Source organism: Vulpes vulpes, chromosome 15, assembly GCF_048418805.1.
Source record: "Vulpes vulpes isolate BD-2025 chromosome 15, VulVul3, whole genome shotgun sequence".
NCBI lineage: Eukaryota > Metazoa > Chordata > Mammalia > Carnivora > Canidae > Vulpes > Vulpes vulpes.
In genome coordinates, this window is record NC_132794.1 from 751973 (window position 1) to 779185 (window position 27213).

At 63.4% G+C, this 27213-nt stretch overlaps 1 protein-coding gene across 22 annotated transcripts in view; it reads right to left on the reverse strand.

Annotated features, from left to right (window-relative positions):
• Window positions 1–5696: 5696 nt before the first annotated feature.
• PCBP3 (poly(rC) binding protein 3) overlaps window positions 5697–27213 on the reverse strand; it is a 245679-nt gene continuing 224162 nt past the window's right edge. For 6 of the 22 annotated variants that reach the window (XM_072738922.1, XM_072738923.1, XM_072738925.1 and 3 more), the window contains 7 exons: window positions 26663–26806; window positions 23770–23811; window positions 15539–15617; window positions 14803–14862; window positions 12286–12338; window positions 7267–7436; window positions 5697–6437 (listed from right to left, as the gene is read on the reverse strand). In XM_072738922.1, the coding sequence (XP_072595023.1) occupies window positions 6401–6437; window positions 7267–7436; window positions 12286–12338; window positions 14803–14862; window positions 15539–15617; window positions 23770–23811; window positions 26663–26806 (585 nt within the window). In that variant the 3' untranslated portion in view covers window positions 5697–6400. The remainder of the gene's footprint in view (window positions 6438–7266; window positions 7437–12285; window positions 12339–14802; window positions 14863–15538; window positions 15618–23769; window positions 23812–26662; window positions 26807–27213) is intronic. The other 16 variants (XM_072738933.1, XM_072738934.1, XM_072738935.1 and 13 more) reach the window with 7 other exon arrangements.

Genomic DNA, 27213 nt, shown 5'->3' on the forward strand with positions numbered 1-27213 from the left:
AAACCCTCAAAAAAGTAGGGATAGATGGTGCATATCTCAACAGCATAAAGACTGTACAAGAAAGACCCACAGCTAATATCATCCTCAACTGGGAGCAACTGAGAGCTTTTCCTCTACAGTCAGGAGCTAAACAGGGATATCCACTCGCACTGTTACTATTTATTATAATACTGGGAGACTTAGCCTCAGCCATCAGACAAAAATAAAATAAAATAATAAAATAAAATAAAATAAAATAAAATAAAATAAAGAAAAAAAAAGAAATAAAAGGCATTCAGATTAGCAAGGAAGAAGTCAGACTTTCACTATTTGCAGATGACATGATACTCCACATAGAAAATCCAAAAAAACCCACCAAGAAATTGCTAGAACTGATACATGAATTCAGCAAAGTTGCAGGATATAACATCAACATATGAAAATTTGTTGCCTTTCTATACACTGATAATGAAGCAGCAGAGAAAGAAATCAAGGAATAAATCCCATTTACAATTCCACCAAAACCAGTAAGTTACCTAAGAATAAACCTAACCAAAGAGGGAAGAGATCTGTACTGAAAACTACCGAACACTTATGAAAGAAACTGAAGAGGACACAAAGAAATGGAAAAACATACCATACTCGTGGATTAGAAAAACAAATATCGTCGAAATATCTATACTACGCAGGACGCCTGGGGGGCTCAGCAGTGGAGCGTCTGCCTTCGGCTCAGGCCGTGACCCCGGGGTCCTGGGATCGAGTCCCGCATCGGGCTCCCTGCACGGAGCCTGCTTCTCCCTCTGCCTGTGTCTCTGCCTCTCTCTGTGTCTCTCAGGAATAAATAAATAAAATCTAAAAAAAAAAAAAAAAAAAAAAAAAATCAGGAGCGAGAGGAAGGAAGGAGCACAGAAAGGGGAGGGAGGACTGCGATTCCCTCTCAGTCCAGACCGAGGGAGGCAGAGCACAACTCCAGTCATCTCTGTGGCTACTCAGGGCAACAAAACCTCTGTGCACTTCGGGTGACGGATTCCTTAGATCATTATTATAAACAGTTTCATCCGAGAATTCCTCGCCCTGAGAAAAAGGACGTACTTTTCAATCATTTAAGAGGAAACCTCAGCAAACTAAGAAACCACATTCTCTACCAAAAGAGTGAAAAATTTTAAAAAGCACTAATAATGAATATAGGAGCTCCAACTCAAAGACTCCTACTATCCAATACTCACTATTTTTAAGAGGAGAAAACTCCCAAAGGTAAAGGCTATTTAGAAAATAATATATAACAAAAAACACTGCGCACTAGAACCTATGGGATACAGTGAAAATGTCAGGAAAAATTATATACAAAAATATCTACATCCTGAAGGTGAAAACAGCCTGCAGCACTTGCCTGTTTCTATGACAGAAATATCTCTAGATGATGGCTCCTCTCGGGTCAAACTGTGAAGTGGCTCAACGCCCTAACCCTAACCGCAATCCCACCCCAACCCTAACTCTAACACTAGCCCTATCCTAGTCCCAACCCTAAACCCAAGTCTAACCCCAACCTCAGCCCTAATCTTAGCCCTATCCTAACCCTAACTCTAACCCCAATGACAACACCAACCCCAACCCCACCCCTAACCCTAATCCTAGCCCTATCCTAGTCCTAACCCTAACCTCAAGTCCAACCCCAACCCCAACCCTAATCCTAGCCCCATCCTAACCCTAACCCTAAGCCAATCATGACACCAACCCCAACCCCATCCCTAACCCTAATCCTAGCCCAATCCTAGTCCTAGCCCTAACCCCAAGTCCAACCTCAACCTCAGCCCTAATATTAGGTCTATCCTAACCCTAACCCTAACCAAACCACGACACCAACCCAAACCCCACCCCTAACCCTAATCCTAGCCCAATCCTAGAACTAACCCTATCCTCAAGTCCAAACCCAACCCCAACCCTAATCCTAGCCCCATCCTAACCCTAACCCTAAGCCAACCACGACACCAACCCCAACCCCACCCCTAACCCTGATCCTAGCCCTATTCTAGTCCTAACCATAACCCTAACCCCAAGTCCAACCCCAACCCTAACCCTAATCCTAGCCCTATCCTGGTCCTGACCCTAACCCCAAGTCCAACCCCAACGTGTGGACTCTGCCCACAGGCGTGGGCTACGGAGCAGTGACGAGGTGCCTGTCCACTCAGGAGCCGGGCAACCTCAGGGCCGAGCCGGGCTGGTGCTCCAGGTGTACGCGGGCTGCAGACTCGGGGAGGGCCTGGAGGCTGGGGGGGCCCGCGTGGAGCGTGGTCGTGGGGCCGCCGAGCGCCCGCCAGCACTCGCAGGAGGCCCTGGTCCCTCGCAGCCGCCGAGCCCCGGGGATTGAAAGCCCCGCGGGCAGGTGGCAGGTGGCAGGTGGGGGTGAGCACGCGGAGGGGGCAATGTGGGGGAGCCCGGCTGGGGCGTCAGGGCAGGACGGCGCTGGCCCAGGAAAGAAGTCATCAGAAGAACCAGATGGAAATTCTAGCAGCAGAGCCGGGTCCGACCAGAGAGCTGCGTCCAGGGCGCCGGGGGCTCAGCGGTGGAGCCTCTGCCTGGGCCCAGGCCGTGACCCCGGGTCCCGGGATCAAATCCCGCGTGGGGTCCCCACAGGGAGCCTGCGTCTCCCTCTGCCTGTGGCTCTGCCTCTCTCTGTGTCTCTCAGGAATAAATACAAATAATTTTTTTTTTTAAATTAAAAAGGAGACCTGCATCCAGAACGTACGACGAACAGTTAAGACTCATCAAGATGAAAACGCGGCACCGGTTGACAGGCGGCGAAGCGCTGTCAGGGCCTCCTCCCCACGGAGGACACGCCGGCCTGGAGGGTGTGCAGGGCCGCCCCACGCACTGCGGTAGCAGCCAGCCCGGCGGCGTGGGCAGCTCGTGGACCCCGGGGCCCCAACGCTCGGGCCCGAAAACCCAGGTCCTCACGAGGCCCACGGGGCTGGAAACGCCTGGTGGCCGTGGGCGTCGATGCCACGGTCGCCCTGGACGCGGACCCCTGGCTGCAGGGTCTCGCTCGGGCCACGCGAGTGACAGCCGCCTGTCCCCGCGTGTGTGGCTCTGCACATGGCCCTGTGGCCCGGGAACCGGGGGGGGGGGGGGGAGGATGCAGGGACCCGGGGGCCAAGGGCGCGGGCCTCATGCCCAGGACGCAGCCGACGGGCGCAGCGCAGACGCCGGGAGCCCGGGAGCCCAGGAGCCCAGGCGGCGGGAGTGGAGGACGCGCCTGCTGTCCGGCCTCGGCCTGTGGCCCCGCGACCCGCGTGCAACCAGGGCCCCGGTGCAGGCAGGCGACGTCTACCTCAGACGTAAAACTGTCTGTCAGGCCTTTTACCTGCAAAATGGGCAAATTCAGGAAAAGTGGAGAGTTGTGATCCGGGACAAGTCACTGCAAAACCACAGACGAGTCCGAGCAAGGCCGGGCGGGTCCCCGGGCAGCAGGGCCGGTCGGGGCGCGTGGAACCAGCGTCCTTCCGGGGAAGCGGGAAATCAGGGTGAGGCCCGTGTCTGGGCTCCCGGGTCACAGGGCTGCGGAGACTCCACGGACCCCCCCCCCCCATGGGGACCTGTCCCTGTGATGCTCTCCCGGGAGGGTCCTTCTGTGATGTGGTCGGGGGCTGGAGGCAGGACCCTGTGCCGGGAGACCCCGCTGGGCGACGGTGGCCTTCGTTACCCTCGCGGTGGAGGCCACGTGAGTCTAGATTCCTGAGCTGTGACTGTAAGTCCGCGCTGTCAGCATGGCTTGTCCTGGGGAGAAGAGGGGGGTGGCACTCACATTCGGGGGGGCCGTCGGGGTGCATGCAAAGTCCTTTTCTTTTTAAAGATTTTATTTATTTATTCATGAGGCACAAAGAGAGAGAGAGGCAGAGACACAGGCAGAGGGAGAAGCAGGCTCCATGCAGGGAGCCCGACGTGGGACTCGATCCCGGGACCCCGGGGCCATGACCGGGGCTGAAGGTGGCGTTAAACCGCTGAGCCACCCGGTGGCCCCTACAAAGTCCTTTCAAGTGATGAGAGAGGGAGGCGGGAGGGAGCGATTCACAGACAGATGCAGAACTAAAGTGAGCCTGGTGTGGATGGTTCAAGGGTTTTCATCATAAAATTTTTCAGATTTTCTGTATGTTTTAAGAATTTTTTTCCGGCCCCGGAAGGGCTGCGAGGTGAGGCCTCCCGCCGCACCCCTGCTCCGCCAGAAGCCTGGAAGTTTCTGGGGCAGGCAAGACCCCGCAACGACGCAGGCAGCCAGGCAGCGCCCCCAGCGCCTTCCCGCCCATCACCCGCCTGGGCTGCAGGGGCCGCGGCTGCGAACCTTGGGGCCACCGGCCGGACCCCACTTCTCGGGGCAAACCCGCCCCCAAGTTTGCTCACAGGAGGGCGTCGAGGCCACGCAGGAGTGATCGCACGGGGCGTGCAAGGGGCGCAGTCCCTGGGGCTGCTGGGCCCCGGCTCCCACCCTGAACGCGAGCTGAGGGGCGCGGGGTGCCCCTTGCAGCCACTGGCCGGCCTGTCCGCCACAGGCTCCGCACCCCCAGGTGCCCGCCCCGGCTCCTGAAGCCTCCGTTCCCCTGCTCACAGCGGGCAGGCCGGGTGGGGGGCCGGCGCCGGGAGCCCCTTCCCCCCGGCTCGGCCAGGAGGGCGGCCTGGGCCGGGCCCGGGGGGAGCAGCAGGTCGGGCCCAGGTCCCCTCCCCACCCACGCCCCGCGGGCCCCTCCTGCCCTGCGCAGCCCTGCGGCCCACGGAGGGCGAGTGACCTTCCCAAGCCCGGGCCGACGCCGTCCTGCCCGCCTGGACCCTCCTCAGCCCCTTCGGCCGCTTAGGAAGCCTTAGTCCTGCCTCAGGAGCCTTCCAGAACACGGTGCTCCCGGCCCGGGCGCCACCTCCCGCCAGTCCCCGCAGCCTTCGGCCCTCAGCCAGCCCCACTCGTCCCCCCTTTTTACCTGCACAGGCTCCTGCCCCCACCTGCCCGCCTTTCCAGAATGCCTCACCTTGCCTGCCCGGACACCGCACTCCGACGCCCTCCCCACCATGGCTCTGTCCTACTTCCGCGGCATCGTTTGCTTTCTGAGACGCTTATCCAACCTGTCCACTGGCCACCCACTGCCCCGCGCCCGGAGGAGGGCCTGCGTCCCCCACGTCCCCGCCAGCATCTGGGCCCTGAGCATCACCCTGGGCCGGGCGGCCTGGCCACACCGGGCAGACGGGGCGGGCCCCTGGCCGAGAGCCAGCCTGGGCTCCTGGATGTGTGCCCGGGGCCCCGGCCCTTTCCGGTTTGCCCTGTGGGGGGCGAGCCACGGTTGGGGCCGTGTCCCACCCAGAGCTCAGTGCCCCGCCGAGGCAGAGGGCCCTCAGGGGCAGCAGAGGTGGGCACACCTGCACGCCGCACGGGGAGCTGGCGCAGCACGCACAGGCCCCAGCGGGGCACACACGGTGGTGGAGCGAGGGCTGAGCTTTACTACTCAGAGGCAGCGTTTTCATTGTTGTCCTTGTAGAAGTTTTGCAAAAGCAGCACTGGAAGGACCTTGCAAGTCAGACTTAAATCTAAAAAGGGGAGGGGACGAGATCCCAACCTGTGTGAGAAAGAACCCGCTTCTCTGGGCGGGAGGCCACCGGAGGGCGTGCGCGTGCGTGTGCGTGTGCGCGCGTGTGCACGGGCCACTGGTGCCGGGGGCAGAGACAGGAGCCAGAGCCAGTGAGGGGCAGCGCACAACATTTATTGAACTCCAACGTGGTGCAGAGGCGCTTCCTGGCCCGCCACGCTGGAGATGCCTGCAGGCCCACGTCGCATCCCCGCACGCGACGGCTCGGTGACCTCAGGACTCCAGCGCCCACCTCGCCTGCACCTTGGCCCAGGACCCTGTCCTCTGTTCCCCCCCCCGGACCAGAAGGACAGGCGCGCCCTGCCCCCCGCGCAGACCTGTGCGGACACGTGGATTGAGCGAACAGAGGCTTTGGGGAGCGGGGTCGGCAGGGGCGCTGGGTGGGAGCGGACCCGCTCAAAGCAGCCACAGTTCTAGGCGGTCTAGGACAGACGGCTTGTGGGAGGTGCTGTCAAAAGGTCAAACCAATTCTTAAACAGGTACACTGACACTAAGGGACGGTACTTCTAAAATGTCACAGATGGGAGCGCCCCCGAAGCGTTTAAAATAATTAACACTGCATGCCAACGCATGAACACACGAGCATAAATTAATTCCGAGAGGTGTCGGGGACAGAGCCTGGAGCTGACACAGATCTAATATAGAGCCGCCGTGTCGGTGCGTGTGTGTCTATGGCATAGATAACTCTCGTTAGTAAAGAAAACCTCTATTTATATTTGTGACGAAGGGCGGGTGGGCGGTCTGTACAGAGTGCGAGCGGGTGGAGGTCGGTTCACGGAGTGGAGGCCGTCGGCAGATTAGAGCGCACCCATCCCAGTGACCTCAGACGTCAGCCTGCAAGACACAGAGGCACAGGGGAGACAGGTCACAGTGTTCTGGTAAAACGGGAGCAGAAGCGAGGCGGGGCCTCCCCGTCTCAGGGTCGCCTCCCTCTTGGCGGTGAGATGTGCGGCCGAGAGCTGGAGACCACGGCGGGGCGGAGGGAGGAGGCCCCACCAGGGACCGGGTCCCTGTGACCACATCAGGGGCCTGACAATAACCACCCGGGCACGCAGAGGCCCACGACCGATTCTGCAGCAGCTGCTTCGGGAGGGGTCGGCCTCGCGTGGTCCACCGGGAGGAGTGGAGGTGCCTCCCCAGGGCCTGACTCGATATTCTGAGTTAAAGAGGAGGGTCTGGCCCCAGGTGTGGTCACACTGTTCTCCAACACGTCCCTGGCCGGGGAAGTTGCAGGGCGTCACTGGGCCCTGGATGTAACCTCTGACAGTTCCCAGGTCCATGGCTCTGCAGGGCTCAGGGGGGTGGGGGCGGCGTCTTTACAACCACGGGGCACGTGAGGGCAGGGTGGCCCAGTAATGCGCTCCCTGAAACTACGCGACCCAGTTACCCAAGGGCGAGGCTGACCACAGGCCCGGGCCGAGGTGCCACAGCTCTCCGGGAACCAGACTCTCCAGGGTGAAAGGTCAGGTGTGAACGTGCAGAGGGGGTGCGGGGCCCCCAGTCTGCGTGGAGACCGAGTCCATCACATCCCACCCCCACACCTAGCCCGGAGTGAAGCCTCCGGAGAGGACGGGCCCGGTCTGGGCTCCCGCCATGGCTAGCCAGTCCCTCTGAGCGTCTTGCTCAACCAGTGCATGAAGGACGGGGCCCTGGGGGCACGCACCTGGCGTTGATGAGGTACTGGGCGAGGCTGATGTTGGCTGGGGTCCCCGTGATGGTGATCTGGCGCTCCGATGACCCTTCTGTGGCATTGGCGATTTTGATCTGAGCTCCAGACATCTGTCGAATTTCATTGATTTTGGTCCCTTGGCGTCCAATTATGCAGCCTATTAGCTAGAAGGAAAGACGGAGGACTTCCTCAGAGAGGGGCTCCCCACCCCAAATGGAGAGCCTGGGGAGGCCCGGGAGGGGCACAGAGCAGCCCTGGTGTGCACCCCACCCCAAGCTCTGCCCTCCCAGGAGCTTTCCTGCGGGGGGTGAGGATGCAGATGCCCGGGCTATGAGACCAGTCCCAAAGGGGAAGGACCGCGTCACCTCACCTGGGCTCCCTTGGGGACCTGGGAGACAGGGAGCAGGTGGGTGCATCCCCAGGAAGGAGGAGTGTTCGTGTGAAGCCAGAGTTTATTAAAGCTCTCTGCCGCCCCAAACCCTGTCTTCTGATGAACTTGGGTGAAATTCTGAGGACATGTCAGACGTTCCCTTCCCTTCCCACCGTGTGACCCCCGGCCGCTCTGGGCCATTGGGCGGAGGGGGTGGTCATCAAGAACCAAGCAGCCAGAAGGACAGGAGCCAGGGCTCCCGGGGGCAGGGGCACGGCCCGCAGAGCTGTGTGCGGACAGCCGGGCGCGGAGGGCAGCTCCAGCAGGCACGGAGCAGGCCGGGTTGCGGGGAAGCTCGCTCCCAGCACCTGTGTCCACCCTCTGTCCACGCGGCCGGTGTTACACGCGGCGCTGGGGCCACGTGGGGCGGTGGGACCTCACTTCTGGGCTACCCCAGCTGCCTCACCAGCCCTCTCCAGGTGTCAGCTTCCTGCACCTCCCTCCAGCATCTCCTGGGCCCGCCCCACCCCTAGGCCCCGCCCACCTCCCAGGCCCCGCCCCACCCCCAGACCCCCGCCCACCTCCCAGGCCCCGCCCCACCCCTAGACCCCACCCACCTCCCAGGCCCCGCCCCACCCCTAGGCCCCGCCCACCTCCTAGGCCCTGCCCTCACCCCATCTCCCAGGCCCACCCCTCCCCCATCTCCCAGGCCCCGCCCCCACACCCAGGCCCCACCCTCCTCCATCTCCCAGGCCCCGCCCCATCTCCCAGGCCCCGCCCCACCCCTAGGCCCCGCCCACCTCCCAGGCCCCGCCCCACCCCTAGACCCCGCCCACCTCCCAGGCCCCGCCCCACCCCTAGGCCCCGCCCACCTCCTAGGCCCTGCCCTCACCCCATCTCCCAGGCCCCGCCCCCACGCCCAGGCCCCACCCTCCTCCATCTCCCAGGCCCCGCCCCCACTCATAGGCCCACCCCTCCCCCATCTCCCAGGCCCCGCCCCCACTCATAGGCCCCACCCTCACCCCATCTCCTAGGCCCCGCCCTACCTCCCAGGCCCCTGCCCTCACCCCAGCTCCTAGGCCCTGCCCCATCTCCGACGCCCCGCCCCCCCAGGCACCCCCAATCCTTGGGCCTGGCCCCGAGGTCAGTGAGGGAGACTGCTACGGTCACCGCCTGCATCCTTGACATGTCCCCCAGCCGGAGAACCTGGACGGCTGCCCTCCCACCTCCAGGCACGGCAGGGGGACATGGGGCCGGCTGAGCCCCCCGAGGATGCCAGCCCTCCGGAGGATCCTCACACTTCCTTGGCCACTGGCAGCCCAATGTCCCTTCCAGAACCTTCCCCTTCAGTGCAGTAGCATTGGCTGAGTGGTCACAGGCCGAGAGCCTCCGGCAGAAGCGGCTCGTGTCTCCTCCGGGGAACCTGTCTGAGGAAGGCTGGCGGGTGTCCACGCTCTCCCTCTGTGACCCGGCGGGCGCGGAGGTCATGCCCCCCCAGCCCTGCCCCGCAGCCATGGGCATGGAGGCGCCTGCACCTGGCCTCACCGGTCTCCTGACCGCAGGGGGAGCCGTGCTCACCCAGCTCTCCCCTCTCACCCCACGGGCGTCCACGGGGAGCCCGAGGAAAGTCACAGAGACACTTTCTAGAGCCGTGGCCCCTCCTGGCTGGATTCACAGCTGCACCCCAGAGGATGTGGGGACACACCTATCCCGCTCTCGTCCTGGAGCCGCCTGTGGGAGCCCTGAGATCTCTGGGTGGTTCTGGGGTTGGGACCAGGGCCGGGGCTAAGTGTGGGGCAGCCGCAGGCACAGGGACCGTGACATCAGCCACAGGACCCATGGCCAGGGGAGCCGAGGAATGCCACCGAGGCTGCCCACGCACGCTGCCGGCCCTGACCCGGCCTGGGTCCCCGTCGCCACGCCCGCAGGGGGCTGTGCTGTGGAACTTATGCGTGGTTTGGGTTCCCACACGTGCCCTGTCGTCCAGAAGGCCCTGCGCTGGCGACACAGGTGTGGACAAGACTTCCCTTAGCACAGCGTTGACCGGGGACACAGACGGGTGTCGTGGCAGATGCGCGTCTGATGCACACACGCCTCCCCTGGGGCCGGGTGAGTGCGAGAAAGCCCCCTGCCGTGCTGTCACCAAGTCCTCCCCCCAAGAAGTGCCAGCTCGGAGCCCGGGGATCCTGAGGGCAGCCTCCTGAGGGGCGCACGGCCCCGGGGGCGGCCTGGCAGGGCGGTCGACATGCAAGGTGGCACCGTGTGCCCCAGGGGCCGCACGGAGCAGGCCCGCTGCTCACTCTCCAGACGAGCCTCATCCTCTTCCTCGTGTTTTCCGGGCTCATCCCACGTTCGGGAGGCAGGCCCGGCGTCAGGGAAGTGGTTTTGGTCGGAGGAGCCCGGGCAGGGCGTGGCCCCGCCTTTCCCACGGGCGAGGTGTGCCCGCCAAGATCGTGACGTGGGGGACGGTGTCGGGAGCTCTCAAGAGCAGAACCGTCTCCCGTAGAGACGCAGGAGCACATCAGCTGGCACCAGGGGCCCCATGCCCGCCCCCCGCCCTCCGGCTCATCTGTGCGCACAGGACGGCCACCGCCCCGCAGCCACAAGCCTGTGCCTGTCTCAGGAAGAGGCTGGGCCGGGACGTCCCAGCCTCCCAGGGAGCAGCTACCCCCCCCCCGCCCCGGATACGGCCCCCCCCCTGCCCCACTGTCTTGGGCTCTGGCAGGAGTCCGTGCACTCGGGGTACGGGGCAGGTGGGGTTGAGCCCGGGCAGGGCGGCCCGTGAGGCCGTGAGCTGGGTGGGTCCTGGGCAGGATCAGGCGCGGGCTCCGGGCTCGGGCGACCCGCAAGCATGTGACCCCACCTGCTCTTCAGGGGCCGGGGGTGGGGGGCAGCCTTCCCAGCCAGCTCGGCACCTGCCTGCTGATGAACCCTGAGGTCCCCCGGCTCCTCTCCTCTCCTCTCCCAGAACTGTGACATCACGTGCCTCTCGGCCACTGTACCAGACCGTGGGCAGGGAGGGGAGGGGGCCCAGGTGGGTAGGGGCTGGGGGTCAGGGCTGAGGAGTTGGGTCTGGAGGTAAGGACTGGGGTTTGGGGGCTGGCAGGTTAGAGGTGAGGGGTGAGGGGTCAGGGCTGGCGGGTCCAGTGTGAGGGGTGATGGGTGAGGGGTTGGGGCTGGGGGTCAGGGCTGGATTAGGGCTGGCAGGTCAGGGGTGAGGGGTCGGGTAGGGGCTCAGGGTGAGGGGTTGGGGTATGGGGTTAGGGGTGAGGGGTCAGGGCTGGGGTTAGGGCTCGCGTTGGGTGAGGGGTAAGGGTGAGGGGTCAGGGCTAGAGATCAGGGGTGAGGGGTTGGGGCTGGGGGTCATGGTGAGGGGTCGGGGATGGGGGTTTGGCACTGGGGGTCAGGGCTGGTGGGTCAGGGCTGGGGGATCAGGGCTGGCGGGTCAGGGGTTAAGGGGCTGGGGCTGGGGTCAGGGCTGGAGGTCAGGGCTGGGGGTTGGGGCTGGCAGGTCAGGGGTGAGGGGTTGGGGTTAGGGTGTTAGGGTGAGGGGCCAGGGCTGGGGGGTCAGGGGTGAGGGGTCAGGGCTGGGGGGTCGGGGCTGGGGGGTCAGGGTGAGGGGCCAGGGCTGGGGGGTCAGGGTGAGGGGTCGGGGCTAGGGGGTCGGGGCTGGGGAGTCAGGGTGAGGGATCGGGGCTGGGGGGTCAGGGCTGGGGGGTTAGGGTGAGGGGCTGGGGTTGGGGGTCAGGGGTGAGGGGCTGGGGTTGGGGGTCACGGGTGAGGGGTTGGGGCTGGGGGCTCAGGGTGAGGGGTTGGGGCTGGGGGGTCAGGGCTGGGGGTCAGGGGTGAGGGGCTGGGGCTGGGGGGTCAGGGCTGTAGGTCAGGAGTGAGAGGTCGGGCTGGGGGCCGGGGCTGGTGGGTCAGGGTGAGGGGTCAGGGCAAAGGGCTGGGCTGGAGGTCAGGGTAAGGGGTCGGGGCTGGGGGTCAGGGTGAGGGATCGGGGCTGGGGGGTCAGGGCTGGGGGTCAGGTGTGAGGGGCTGGGTTGGGGGTCAGGGGTGAGGGGCTGGGGCTTGGGGGTCAGGGTGAGGGGCTGGGCTGGAGGTCAGGGTGAGGGGTCAGGGCTGGGGGTCAGGGCTTGGGGGTCAGGGTGAGGGGTTGGGCTGGGGGGTCAGGGCTGGGGGTCAGGGGTGAGGCACTGGGGTTGGGGGTGAGGGGTTAGGGGTCAGGGCTAGGGCGTCAGGGTGTGGGGTTGGGGCTTGGGGGTCAGAGCTGGGGGTCAGTGGCCAGGGGCTGGGTTTGGGGGTCAGGGGTGAGGGGTCGGGGCTGGGGGGTTAGGGTGAGGGGTCAGGGCTGGGGGTGTCAGGGCTGGGGGTCAGTGGTGAGGGGCTGGGGTTGGGGGTCAGGGGTGAGGGGCCGGGGCTGGGGGTTGGGGCTGGGGGGTCAGAGTGAGGGGTCGGGGCTCAGAGGTCAGGGCTGGGGGTCAGTGGTGAGGGGCTGGGGTTGGGGGTCAGCGGTGAGGGGCTGGGGCTGGGGGTCGGGGCTGGGGGGTCAGGGTTGGGGGTCAGGGGTGAGGGGCCGGGGCTGGGGGTTGGGGTTGGGGGTCAGGGTGAGGCCGGGGAGGGTGAAGGCTCGGGCTACTCACATCGTTGGGAATGGTGAGCTCATGAGTGCTGGCCGGGGGGCTGGCGTCCAGACCTGGGTACAGAAGGGGACAAGGTCAGGCGGCAGCAGGCTGTGCACACGGCGCCCGGCGCCCACCCATGCGGCCCACGCGAGGGGCAACACGCCCTATGCACTCTCGGTGTCAGACCACACGAGGTGTGGCGTCCCCGCTCCCCTCACAGCCAGGACACCCGGAAGATGTTCTGCGCTTTCCCTTTGGGCGCGTGGGGATCCCGCTCCCGAGCAGCCGGGCACGGCTCGGGGCGCCCTCCAGGCCCTGGGGACCCCACGCGGCGCGGGTGTGCAGCCTGGGCTTCCTGGCAGAGCCCCGCGCCCTCCGCCCAGGCAGAGCCAAGGGCCCCGCACCACGGCTCCGCGGCCCGGCCCCACGGCGCTGTCCTGCGGGGAGGCCGCGCTCCCGCTCGGTGCGGACACAGGCCTCCCCGGCCGCCAGGCCCCCAGCTCCCAGGTGTACGGTGTCCCCTCTGAGCACAGACCGCCTCTCGCGGGGCGAGATCTACCAACGGGGGCGACAGATCCGCGCTCCCTCACCCTGGCCCTCGCGACTCCTCGTCCACCCACAGTGGACACGCCGTCCTCCCGGCAGGCCCCGCAGACCCGACCCTGCAGCCCCCACCCACGGGACCACCATCGCAGTCTGGCTTGTACCGTCAGAACGTTCCAGAGCCCGAGCCCCCTCCTGTCCCCCTACTGTCCCCCGCCTCTGCCTTGGCCCTCGGCCCACTGTGCGCAGGCCCAGTGGCCCGGGGAGACGCAGTCGGACGCCCACCCTCCTCCCCTCTCCCTGCGTCTTCCTCTCGCACTTGCGTCCCCAGCAGCAGACGCGCCGCGGTCGTCAGCCTGTGCCGGGAGCGTCCCCACCGGGCCCCGCCGTGCTGGGGGCACCAGGGGCAAGTGCTGGGCGAACCCCTGCGTCCTGAACTGTCGTTTCCTTTCGCGCAACCACACCCGGAGTTTCTGTCCTTTATCTCGTTCCCATTGAGACGTTTTCGGTGCAGCTATCTGGTTGTCCGACCGTCTATACGCATCCGCAGAGAGTGACCTCGGAGGAGAGGTCCTCGGTCCTGCGTGGGTCCCGTCAGGGACCTCAGTCCTGCCTCGGGAGGGCGGAGGCCGAGCGTCGTGTCCGCTCACCTCGGTGTACTCCGACCCACGGAGGAAAGTACGAGGCTTATTTTCAAGAGGGAACTGAGAGCGACGTGCTGGGTCGGGGCGCAGCTGCTTCCCACTGGCGCCCCCGCACCTGAGGACCACGTCCCCGGCGGGGAGCCCCCCTCACCAGCCGCGGATGCCTCACACATCGGGCGGGACTCCAGCCTCGCCCCGCGAGCTCCCCCACCCCCCGGCTTCGGGAGCATCAGTGACGCTGTCCCGGGAACCACGCATCCTACTCCACCTGCGGCCACTGCGGGACACGTGTGCGTGTGTGTGCCCCGTGCTCTCCCTGTGGGTCCCCCGGGCCGGGAAGTCATCCCAGGGACACCTTAAAGAGGCCACGTGCACACATGTCCCGCGTCCTTGAGGCCCACGGAGGTGCTGCAGGAGCCGTGGCAGGGTCGGTGGGCGGCTGGCGGGGCGGGGGCTGCGTCCCGGGCAAGCCAGGCCCTTGGTCCCACCAGCCCCGGGTAATCGTAGGAAATCACCGATAAGGTGCAGAGGGCTGACGGGCACACGTGTGGTCACCACCACCGGCTGTGGCCGTCATAAGGGTTGACACCCATTTCCATAACCAGAACGTCTTGTCTTCTCATTCTTTACGCTCTGCATTCGCTTGATCAAAGGCTGCGCTGAAATGGGGCCCTTCGGGGGCGCACGGAGCATCGGAGCGGGAGCCCGGGGCGCACAGCGCGGCCCTGACGGGTGGAAGCACTGCCCACCGCCCGCCCCTGCAGCCGGACACCTGCCCCTGCCCGGCCGACCGGGGGGAACCCGCTCAGCCCCTCCACGAGCTCTCAAGTGGCGTCACCCCCCAAAACGCGGCGTCCCGGGCTCTGCAGACCCGCGCCTGCCCTGCCCCAGCCCCGGGGCTGACTGCGACCAGCCGGTGGGGACCAACCCGGCCCGGCGCCCTGCCCTGAGCGTGTGCCGCGCTTCCTGGGAAATCCCTTCCTGCGAAGCCCACGGCACCTCCTGTACCGCGGCCCCACGTGCGTGCTGCCCACAGCAGACGCTGGCCCACCCCACGGGGCCTTCGGGGCTGCGACCTGCACCCCACGGCGCCCGGAGCAGACCCGCTCGCCGATGCAGAGGCTGCGAGGTGTGTGTGCGGACGCGGTGCCGGGGCTCGGGCTCCGTCCCGACAGCACCGCCGCCCCCGCCACCCCTCACTGAGGCGCTCACGTCCCCGCGCACACACAGTCGGGCCTCCGCACCCCTCCTCCCGCCCGGTCGGTGACCCGAGCCCGAGCAGGGGCAGCAGGGGCGGGTGCCCGGCCTCCTGGGCCTGCGCTCTCTCGCTCAGTGAGCTTCGTTTTACCTGACGACTGGCCCATCAGATTTTGAGCTTCTTCGGAGGAGTGTAAAGGCAGCTTTTCTCCTGGAGAGCAAAGAAGAGACAGATTTAATGTTTTGCCCTCAAGGAGATAAGCAAGGTCACTTCAACTAGGGAAGCTCAAAATCTGACTGGCGCATGCACGGCTGACCCATGCGTCCAGCAAGCGGTCACCTGCACGGCTGCCGAGGCGATGCCCTGCCGTCGCCAGGGAGACACCGCCGCCCTAAGGCCCCCCCCCTCCCCGGGGCCACGTGGGGTGCCGGTGGCCACCGCGCCCTGGGCGGGGGCTGGCGCAGCTCAGTTCTCCCCGGGGCAGGGCCGGCGGCCGTCCCGGGCAGGTGTCACTCCTGGGCCGTGCACGGCCTCCTGCACAAAGGTGTCCGCGTCCGCTTGTCGGAGCTCAGCTCCTGGGGACAACAGGCTTCAGGGCTGTGGCCAAGTGGATGCGCTCAGCCGGGCGCCCCGGGATGCCCGGGGGCAGCGGAGGTCCCTGGGCCACAAGGCCAGCGGGAGGCGACCAGCCTCCCGTGGGAGACACACGCACGCAGAGCTCCCGCCCGGCCCTCTGCGGCGTGCACGCCGCCGCGTGTCTACACTGCGTCCTTGGCGTCCACAGCTAGGACTGTACCTGCACTGCTCGCCGCCCCGAATAATGACAGTTCAGAAAGAGTCCCCAGGTGAGAAGAGAGGAGGTCAGAAAGGGCAGCTGGGTACGTACCGGGGAAAGCGGGGTTGGTCTGTCCGAGGGGAGGAAAGGGGGTTTGCTGCATGGCCAGCTGGTGGAGCTTGGTCAACTGCTGGGGTAGGAGGGACACGAGAGCTAAGAAGATTATTGTCATCGAGCACAAGTCACACCAAATTAAAACGGCAGTAACAGAACGTTGTACAAATAGATAGAGGGGGGCCATGCGGACACATGGCAGACGCAGCGGACGCAAGGACTTGGCCTGGGACACCAATGGGCCGCTGGGCGGGCGCGCACCCAGGTCCTTTCCTCTGCTCGGCTCGCTGGCGGCTCGCACACACCTGGTGGCCGTGACCCCCAGGCCGCACGCGGGCCCCCGGGCTCCCTGGGGAGGCTCTGAGAGCCCCCGAGCAGGGCCCGCCGGCCCGAGGGGCTGGGAGGTCATGGTCCCCGCAGCCCTGGACCCCGCGCGGCCAGCAGCGCCTCCAAGAGGCAGCCAGGGCTGCTCGAGTCGGCTCACCTGTGTCCTCCATGCCCACTGGGTCACTCTGTCCCCTTGACCCCCACCCCCGGAGCTTTCTTCCGTTGCTATTTGGGCCTCACTTCTTTTCCTTTTCTTAACCAGGCTCCACGTCCAGTGTGGACCGCCCTGAGATCACGACCTGAGCGGAGATCGGGAGTCACGCGCTCCATCGCCTGAGCCACCCAGGCACTCACCCCGGCCTCTTTTCTTAAGGAGAAACCCGAAAGAACAGAAAGTAAAAGTAAGTGGCCCTATTTTGGGAACCGAGGGCTACGAGCTGGACGCTCAGCGGGGAGCCCTCAGGCCTAGCTCGCGGCCGGGCCTGCACCGCACACCCTGGGACGCGCGTAGCTGCTGACCCCCTCCGGACAGCCCACCCACCCCGAGCCCTGGACTCCCACCTGGAGGGAGGGCACACTCAGAGGGGAGCTGGCGTCCCCACTGCGGCACGAGTGTGTCAGGGAGGCAGTGACCGTGCCCGAGACACTCAGGGGCCTTCTCAGACGCGCCTCGGAGCAGCAGGGCAGCGGGAGGCCGTGGGCCGTCAGCAACGCAGCCCCACGCAAACACAGACACGGACTGGCCGCCCGCCGGCCTGCCCTGTGGGTGCAGCTGTGGCAAATACCCTAAGGTACCTGGGGCACGGGGGACGAGGAGTGGGTGGCACTGTCTGTGGCTGAGGTGCTGCCGGGGGCCCCAGCGCACAGACCTGGTCCCCTGACCCCGTGCCCAGCTGGACGGGACCAGGAGCCCCAGGGGCCGCGTGCGTAGCAGGCACAGGTCAGGACACCCGGCGGGCTGCGCTCTGAACCCACCCGCGGTGGGGCTGGAAGCAAGGCTAAGGTTACAAGGTTCCCAGGATGGAGGAGGAAGCCCGCCCGCTTCCGGAGACGGCCAGGGGGGCTCAGGGCTGTCGGGCGGGGGGACCATCACGGTGCTCACACGGGGGGCGGCCTGCTGCGTGGCCACCCCCTGCGGGCTCCAGCCCTTTGCCCAGGCACCTGCACAGCCCCGGCAGCCCTGGCCCCGCTGCTCTGTGCTCCTCCCGAGGGCGGGTCCTCTCCCGTCCGTCCCGAGGCCCAGGCGCACAGCTGCGTGTCGCTCAGGACAGCGGGGAGAGCCGGGCCCTGGCGGCGGACCTGGCCTGGGGCAGCGCCGGCACCGACCGGCCTCGTGGAGGTGCGCTCGTCTGGTGCCATAGGTCCCCGTCCTGATCTGAGGAGTCACGCGGGCAAAGGGCTGGCCACGAAGTGTTGTCCACCTCGGCTGGGGACAACCACCATCGTGAGCAGCCTGCGGCTTCCCCACGCACCTGTCCACAGCTCCGCGACCTCGGGTGCTCCCCTGGTCTGTCCATCGCCTCCCTGGCAGGTAGGGGGATGGGGTGCATGTGGGGGGCCTGCTCCAGAGCCCATGGCCACACGTGTCACAGGCACACACGAGAAATGCTCCCCGCGGCCGTGCACTTGTGCTGGAGGCGCCGCCCGCAGGCCCTACACCCGCCCTCCTACTGCCACGCACTGGCTGCTGCTTACGACGAAACGGCCAAACAGCCACGCTCCCTCCACCCAGGCACCGTGGAGGCAGGGACGTCTTGGGGAGACTGGATGGGCACATGCTGGTGCCTGGACTGACATCGGTCCGGGGGGCGGGTGGCCAGAGGGGAAGCCCGGTGACGGATGCCAGCTGGCCTCCCTCTGGTCTTGGCTCCGTCCCTAATTTGTCCGGCGCTTCTCCTCCTCGGGATGCAATCTCTACGTGTCTTAAGGGAGGCGCACGAAAAGTGCTAAGAGGACTCCTGCTTTTTGAGCTATTTCTGCCCTTAAACCATCAGACGTCGGGCACTCACAGGCGCCTGCACACGGCGGGGAGGGGCCGCAGGGGAGGGTGTCGTGAGACGGGCGGCTCCCTGCCCCTTAGCTCTTCCACTGGATGTTGGGTTGGGGCAGACAGACAGACGCTAAATGCAGACAAGGGCTACCGTGGCAGGTGCACAAGCGTGGAGGTACCACGCGGCAGGCGCACCACGCACGGGCCAGCGTGAGGAACGGGCCAGCGTGGGGCGTAGGCTGCGCTCACGTCTTCCCCTCCCGTGAGACGCTTGTGCCTTCGCCCATTTGTCTCCTGGGTTCACTTCCGCTCACTCACAAAAACCCCTTTTATATTTTGGATGCTAATCCTCTCTTAGTTGTCTGTGCTGAAAAGATCTTGTCCCCACTCTCCTTTGGTGTCTTTAGAGAAAAGGTAATTTTTAAACTTTAATGGAGTCCAGTTCGTTACTATTTTCTTGGTGGTTTGTGTTCACTGTCTTGCTTACGAAACACTTCCTGGACCTGAGAACAGAGGGATCTTCTCTATTTTCCTCGAAAGGTGCTGTTTTCCTGTCTTTGTTCCCACGTGGATGACCACTTACAGATATTTCATGTTCCTATCCATGAAATTGGTATGTCCCCCTCCCCTTTTTTTCATCTTTTGGTCTTCTTCAACTTTTTTTTTTTTTTAAGGTTTATTTATTTGAGAGAGAGCGAGTGAGCACGTGTGGAGGAGGAGGAGCGGAGAGAGAGAATCTTAGCCCTCTGCGGGGCTCGATCTCGCGACCCTGAGGTCATGACCTGAGTCGCTCACCTGACTGAGCCACCCAGGTGTCCCGCATCTTCTTTAACTTTCAATAAAAACAAGTTTTTTTTTTTTTTTTAAAGGGCATCTTTTAATTATTGATGTCAATAATTAAATTCACTGCTTTGCGGTAAGAGACTGCAGCCTGTGGGATTCCAGTTTGGGACACGTGGGTTTTCTCGATGGTGTGATGTGCGATCCAGTTGTGTAGACGCCTCCGGTATGGACTTCAACGTCGTGTAGAAATGTGTTCCATCCACACCAGTCACAGCAGAGCTCGGTGCAGGCTCCCTACGTCTGTCAAATTCCCTTCACGGTTTGCTACCTTTTCTCTACATGTACTTGCAGATAGGCTCCAGGTGCATACAAGCGTTGAATTTGTATCTTCTGGGGGAACTGAGCCTTTATCGAGACATAAACGATGAAACATAGACTTGGCTTTAAAGTCCTGTTGCTCCCCCCAACCCCCCAACGTTAATGTTGATAGGTTTCTTTTCTTTTTTTTCTCTCTCTTTTTTTTTTTTTTAATTTTTTGTTGTTGTTGATTCAACATGGAGATGAGAAGAATTTGCCAAGTTACAGGGGTTTCTTTCAGTTAGTATTTTTCCATGAGAGCTTTTTCTATCTTTTCAATATTTCTAGGTCCTTATTCTTTAGGTGTGTCTCTTGGGATTAAAAAAATGCTAGAGTTTTCCCCCTGTTTTGCTATTTGTCTAAAAACCTATTTTTTTTTTTTTTTTGGCTGTTCTTTTCTTTTTTAGTCAGACAGCCCTTTTTTAACTGGAACACTGGTTTTACTTTGATCACAATTACATGTATAAGGGACTAATTTCTGCCACTTTATTTTGTTTTGCACCTGTGGCTGTCCTGACTGGACAGGCGTGTTACGGGAGGAGGGACCTGGACAGACCAGTCTCCCCTGCCCCTGGCCCCTCTGCACCTGGTGGCAGTCACGTAAGTAAGCTGTTACCTGTCAGTGGTCACTCTGACGTCTTAACGTGCACATTCAAGGTCTAAACTCCATATCCGCCTCTTCTGGGATGGCACCCTGGCCTCCAGGAAGCTCAGACCCCCTTGGCCCACTGAAGCATACGTCTCCCGTTTTTTTTTTTTTTTTAAGATTTACTTATTTATTTATTCATGATAGAGAGAGAGAGAGAGAGAGAGAGAGAGAGAGGGAGGTAGAGACACAGGCAGAGGGAGAAGCAGGCTCCATGCTGGAAGCCTGACACGGGATTTGATCCGGGGACTCCAGGATCATGCCCTGGGCCAAAGGCAGGCGCCAAACCACTGAGCCACCCAGGGATCCCCTACATCTCCTGTTTTTGTCCATTTGTTTTTATGTTAATCCCACAGGTCAGACGGCCTTGATTTTACAGACAATTTTTGCTTTCCTTTACCGACACGTTCACATTTTAGTGTCGTCACAACCATCGGTAGTTCCTGGCCTATTCCTGCATTAATGAAACAAGCCCCTCATCCCTTGTCTCCAGGCTTCCCTCCGCAATCACTGTCCTCCTGAAGGGGGGCACCCATACAGGCCCGGTGGCCACCGCTGTCTGCCTGCAAATCCTTGGATGTGGGTCCTTGGAAGATCTTCTTAAAACAGAAGCCTGGGTTGACCATTACTTTCTGTGTCGTGACACCACCTTCTGGCTCCCGGGGCGGCTGGTGCGATGTCCCCTCGCTTTCTCTCTTGCTCCTCTGTAACATTCCTTTTCTGACAACTTTAGAGAGGTTTACTTTTGGTCCTGATGTTGTGTGGTTTTACTTTGATAAATAGAAAGTGGGTTTCTTTGTATTTATCTTGTTTGGGGTTTGTTTGGATTCCTGAATGTGAGGATTGGCTTCTTTTATTGATTCTGAGAAATTCTCAGTGCTTATCTTCTAGAATCTTCCGTCACTCTGTGTGATGACCTCTTGGGGCTCCGATGGGATGAAAACACAGATTTTGCCTCTGAGGAGGGGTGGGCTGGGGCGAGGAAGCCACCCACTCAGAGGCTCAGCAGGAGAGGGGGCTGTGTTCACCCGCAGTGGGGAAGGGAGATGCGAGCGGGTGGGCGGGCCTCCTGCTTTCCCACCCCGGAGGTCGGGGCCAGGTGTGTGGGTGCCTCCCCACCACTCCGAGCCGTAGGTCCTGGAGGGAAGAGCAGGGCAGAGGTGTGGCCAAGCAGCCGGTAGGCTCAGCGTGCTGGCTCCTCCCCGGGGTTCCCACCGCAAGGTGCGGGAGCCTCTGTGCCCTCCCCATGGGTTCTGGAGGAGGCGAGCGGCAGCCCTTGGGGAGTTGGTTCTACAGCCACAGTGAAATGCGAGCGGACAGCTAGGAAACACTGCCCACGGAGGACCTAATATCGTGCATCTTCCCACCGATGTCTCTCACTTGTGTTGTGACTCCCATGTTGCCGACTCCACTGCTTACTCTGAGGAACACGCTGCCTAGACTCCCAGACGCTGGGCACCACCGGGGCTCTTCAGCTCTGGTGATGAGCTTTTGAAGCCACCATTCCCTTGTGTGTGAAACTGGGGGGCTGTCCTGACCGCCACCCCACGGTCAGTGCCAGGCTCAGGCAGGAGGCAGAGGTCGCAAACCCTTAGTTGTCACCTCCCATGTGAGGCTGGGTTTCGGCTTGCTTTTGGGGCCCCTTCGGTGAGGGGGGCTTACGGGAGGGACTCGGATACCCTGACGAGTGGCAGAGAAGCATCACACGTGGGGGGCAGCTTGAGGCTGACTCTTCCCTCCCTCCCGTGTGACCGCATGTCTGTTCCTGGGGTCCCACAGGTCCTGGGTGGGCAGGGGAGCGGGGGCTGGGGGCGGGTGGTCCCACATCCGAGTCCCTGCTGCCTCCTCTACCACATATGAACTCAGCGGACCAGGCGGTCAGGCCATGGCTGAGGCCATCCCCCCTACACCCGGCGTCCCAGTGCTTCTCAAGGGCATGTCCGGGAGGATTGAGGCAAAACGAGTGAGTGGCAGGCGAGACCCTGGAGGGACACTGGCCAGGCTGCAGGGAGGGTGACCCAGAGCGCGCTCTTCAGCACCAGGCAAGGATGAAACATGTACAGGTTTGTTCTAGGTGAAGGAGCGCTCGGCTCTACGAAAGCGGTTTTCCCACAGGCTGCTTGAGGGTCCTGGTGGCATGTCAGCCACTGTGGCTCAAGTATTTATTACAAAATAAGGTAGCGCTTCCTACCAGCACGACACCTGGGTTCTAGGAAACTAAGCCTTTACTGTCCCTACTGACCGCTAAGCTCAGCTAAACGCTGCCTTCCTGGCCATCATCATGGATGTCACCAGACAGTTGTTCTGGATGGAGCATCCCGTCTTCAATGCCACGAGCCTGCAGGCTGCCCACGTTCTCCGAGCTCCCACCATAGAGTCCCAGCAGCTGCGCAGCCGCGGGGGCCGGTCTACACCGCACAGAGGGCTGTTCCATGAGAATAGCCCAGTGTCTTAGGTCTCTACCAAACATAAGAAGGCAATTATGCAATAGTTAGAAGTTTGATCGGTCTGAGAAAAAAGCCTGCGGAACTACCCACTTTTAAGAGATTCTGAGAAAATCATGCGGGAAGACACAACCACCAACTAACATAAAAATCAATCAGCCAGGCTGAAGTTCCTCAGCCTCACGCAGGTGTGCACACCCACAAACCTGGGACTTCAGGCCAGAAATGCTCCTCTGTTGGCTCAGGGGCTGCAGGAAACCTCAGGCCCCACCTAAGAGCCGTGCCCTGGGGTCAACCGCCCTTTACTAGGGGCCTGACCACTGTGTCTCCTGAGCTTTAAAAAAGCCAACAAGCCAGGTTTTCCAATCTGCCCTTGCACACGTACCTGCACTTCCAGGGGGCACAAGAGCACCCGGCCCCACGTTAAGTGAAGACTGTGCCGTCACCCGAGTTGCATCCCAGCTTCCCATCGCCCCCACTCGGGGCCGTCTGTGGGATGGGAGTGAACAGGTGGACAGAACTGGCACCGCCCACAAGCCACCGAGGGCAGGAGATCTCCCCGCGATGGTACTGAACCGACGGCCCGTGTCCCCCACATTCTCACTCGGCCTGGTCGAGTTTCCGGAAGCCCTCGCCTGCTCCACCCGGACGGCTCACTGCCACGTCAGCACTCGCCCACTTCAAACGCACAGGGGTTTGCAGACAATGCCAACGCCCGCCCGCCTGGCGCCATCTCCCCCGCGCGAGTCTCAGATCACATGCAGGAAGCGCTTTCACAGGGAGGCTGTGAAGTCCGGCAACGTTCAGAATGGTTTAGAGAAGGAAGGGCTTCCCCACGCCAGGCTCGCCGCACCTGCTGAAAGCAGCACCAAGGCGGATCCCCAGTTCCTCCCGGCCCTGCCCTGGTCCCCTCCTCCCTCCCCGGACCCGCCCTTTGCAACCAGCTCACACAGGCGTCCTGGCCCCAGCCCCGCATGCGTCTAGATCCCTGTGGAGAGACGACCGTGGATCACGGCTGCTGCCCTGTACCTGCTGCACACTGTCTCCCCGTCCCCTGCACCCCATGGTGCATTTCCGGGTGTCCCTATCCTCAACCCTGATGCCACGCAGACTGTGACGCACTTCAGGGCGGCTGAGCAGGCCCCGATGGCAGAGCACGCGGCTTCAGCCCTCGGACGAAAGCCAAGGCCCTTCTGTTGGCTTTGTCCTCGGGGGTGGGGGGTGGGGGGTGCTGTTGCACTTTGGGCTCCCCAGGGGGAAAGTCTAGCTTTACCAGACGTTCAAACGTCCCCTCCCGCATCTCTTAGAGCACCTGGCTGACAGCGTGTCATCTAACTTCTCAGGTGGCTGTAGGGCACCCCTGTCCCTGGCCGCTCGGGCGGGTGCCATGGGCAGAGCAGCCTTGCGGCCACCGCCTGAGACCCTGTGTGCGGAGGAAAGCCCCAGAGTGCAGCAACGATCAAATCAATTTGACATCAGGCCAAGTCCTCCAAACGAGTAGAATTAGTGCTAAGAGGTTAAAGGTTACTCAAGGTCATATGGATACGACACAGGTCAGGAACATTGAGAGAACGGTATTAATATTATTGTGTAATATTAATATTAGTAGCAAGTAACAGCAGCATGCAGGTGGGTAACGGTAATGAGAAGAGAAGGCGAGGGAGGCAGAGTGGAGACTCACATCTGGGTGGGGGATGGCGTACTGTCCCTGGATCGTGTAGGCCTAGAAAGAGAGACACACGGTCAGGTCGCGAAGCCGCCAGCCCGCGTGCGCCCACCGGCGGCCCTCCCCCGGGGACGGGGCTTCCCGTGAGCAGGCCCAAGGCCCCGAGGTCAGAGCGTCCCCTTGCACAACGCATCCCCGCCTGCCCCCCAGTAGCTTAGGACAAAATCGGAACCCCCAGGGCACCGGGAGGCGTAGACTGGGGGGTGTCCTGGCATCAGGCCTCAGCGGCACCCACGGGCGGGCGGGTGGCTGGAGCTACAGCCAGGCGGGGGCCGGGAGCCGCCCACCCCCAGCCCCGAGAGCTCAGGAGCCCAGGAGCGGGCAGCGCCAGGCGGCTCCCCACTCCCCGAGGTTCTTAAAACCAAACCCCCGCCGGGATCGCTAGTTATTAACCCTCTGACTCGTCATCAACTTTTTACAAAGTATTTATCCCAAGAAAACCAGGCCGAAGACCTTTAAAAAGTGACTCAAAACCAATTCTGCAAAGCAGACGAAGAAAAGTGCCCCTGTCACAGGAGGCCCGACCTGCACACGCAGGGACGGCTCCCGGGGGGCCAGCGGGGTCCCCCCGGCTTCACCTTCCAGGTGGCGGCCCGCACCAGCCACGGCGCCCGCGTGGGCCTGGGCCCCCTCCGCCTGCCCGCCCCCTCCTGCCTCAACCGTCCACCAGCCGAGATGCTCCCAAAACTCACGGCCAGAAACACACGAACCACAGGTGTGAAGGGAGAGTGAAGACCGGAGACTTGCTGCCAGGCCTCGCGGGCCGTGACGGGGCATGTGCCACACCAGCCCCGGGCAGCTGCGCTCAGGGGCCTGCCACGCGGGTCTCCGTGCTGCAGCCCGAGGGGACACGTCCCCCTGCCCCGTGTCCACGTGTGCACCCAAGGGGAACCCCAGGTCAGTGAGGGTCCTGTCTGGGGACCACACACCAAGGGGCGAGGCCCAATGTGCAGCCAAACCATGGCTTTTGGATCTGTGGGGAGCACCGGGGGGAGCCCCGGGCACGTCATGGTCGCCAAAGGCGTTCCGAGGGGTAGAGGGATCTTATCAGATGCTCCAGGTAAGGGGGGAGCTGTGCACACGGAGCGTGGGGGCATGGCCCTGTGGTTTGCGGAGGTGCCACCAGGCACCTGCTCCAAGGTGTCACCACCTGTAACGGCCCCGGGACACGCCCGCCGCCACAGGCCCGTTAGGTCGGGGCCCCTACGTCCGCATGAGCTGCACACGCTTCCCGGCAGGGCAGTTCTTTGCCCGGCGTCTCTGGCTCACTCTTGCCCAGGGAATTCTGAATTCCACTTGAGGCGTGAGCCTCTCCCGGGCTCTCTGGACACAGGGAAGGTATAAAAGTCTGGACGAAGCGTCACCACGTGTGACCTGCCTGTCATGCAGGGCTGATGCCTCTGGTGGGTACCTGGCGGGCACCTGCTGGCCGGTGGGCCTCCCGGGCCCTGGAGGGCCAGAGGCGCGTGTCCCGGCGCAGCGAGGTGCAGGCCACGGCTCTCAGGGCCGGGCTCAGATCACATTCACGCCCCGTTTCTCAGCGTCTGCCGTGGCTCCTCTGTCCCCGCAGGGCCGAGAAGGACCACTGGCGAGAGCGACCGTCCCGGGGGCACGGATGCAGGTGCCTATAGCCCGAGCACAGCCTGGGGACAAGTGCCCATGACGGGGGTGGCCTGGCTGCCCTGGGCTCCCGTGGCTTCCCGGGCCCCCGACTGCTAAGGTGCCTCCCTTTGGGCTGAAGGCCTGTGCTTTGCCACGTGGCGCCACCGTGGGTTTGTTCACGTGTCCGGGTCCAGGCCTCTGGGCTGTCTGGGTGCCCCTCGGTGCCTCTGGCCCCTTCTGACCTGCAACATGGGGCTGCGACGGGAGGGCACAGTGACGTGAAGGGTCCAGCCCAGGGGCAGGGCTGCTGGGAGACCTCGGCGGGGGGCGGGGGGGGGCTGGAGGGAGCTGCCCTCATGCTGCTCGTGGGGGTCTCTGCCCCTCGTCTAACGTGTGCGTCAATCTGGAGGATCTGATAAGATTCCTTTAAAATGCAGACAGATTGTTATCTGACTTTGTCAATGAACAAATCATGACCGTTTCCGCCCGACCTGGGTCACCTCCGAAAATTCCCCGTCTTCACTCTCCCTCCAACAAAGACACACGTCACCGCCAGCTGGACGCAGAGCTCCTCCAGGCACCCCCGGCCGGGCGGCGTCCAGGGCCCTCCACCCCCGCTGTCGTGACCCCGGGGTGTGTGGCACAGGTGCCCGATGGCGGGTGGGCCCTCGCGGGGAGGCGTGCCCCGACCCTCTCCTCGGCTCTCTAGGCCCCACTGACGAACTGCCGGCCTCGGATGCAAATCTCCCGGCGACGCCTGGCCGCCCAGGCTCCGGGCCGGCCGGGGAAGGGGGCCAGCGGCTCTGGGCACAGCAGCAGGTGTGCAAGCAGGTGCTCCCGGCCCGGCTGGCTGGGGCAGGGCGGGGCAGGAGGCCGTCACCGCGCCCGGGGGCTCTCGCCCGGCTGGGCCCCCCCTTCCCTGCTCCCAGGCACCCCCGCACAGTGGAGCGTGCGCTCCAGGGGGAACGGGACCCTGCTTGTGCAGCTCAGCTGCTTCAACCTGGAGCCATGGGGCCACGGGCACGCCCCGCCCCTCCGCTTAGCTAGATCTGGGCCTGGGCAGGAGCATGGTCCTCCTGTGCCCGGCCCGGGGGAGGACGCTTCCAGGGCTCAGCGCCGCGGGGTGCCCCCCCCCGCCCCGCCCCTGCTCCGAGCCGCCGGGCCGTGGGCCGGGAGAGCTCTGCATCCAGCGCGGGTGGGGTGGGAGACGTGCACGTGACAGGGGAGAAAACCTGAGTGCACTAACGGGCAGCGGCGGGGGCTGCAGTAAGAGGCTGAGGTTGGCAGTGGAGGCCGCGAGCGGGTCGGCTCTTACCTGACCACCTGCAAAAATGACAGGGGTGGAGGCGGGCTTTGGGCGGTAGGGGATGGTGGCACCTTTCGGTGGGGACTAGGAAAAGGGACAGGAGAGGGAGAGAGAGCATTAGAGCAGCTTCGCAGGCCAGGACCTGGTGAGGGGGCCTCCTTCCCGAGCCCGCCCCCGCGCTGCCGCCCGCCCCGCCCTGACCCCAGGCTGTGGCGGCCCCGGACGGTGGGGACGCCCCGCAGCAGGAGGGTGCGCGATGGGGACCCTCCTGGGGCCGCCTCTCTCCTCCAGGCCGCCACCAACCCCGCGGGGTGCCCTGCCAGGTCCTGACAAGGCGGGGAGAGAGGCCAAGACCCTGCCCGTGCTGGGGGCTGCGGGCCGTGTAGACGGGCTGACCCTGTCTGTGCTGGGGGCTGTGGGCCGTGTGGACGGGCAGACCCTGTCTGTGCTGGGTGCCGTGGGCTGTGTAGACAGGCAGACCCAGACCTTGC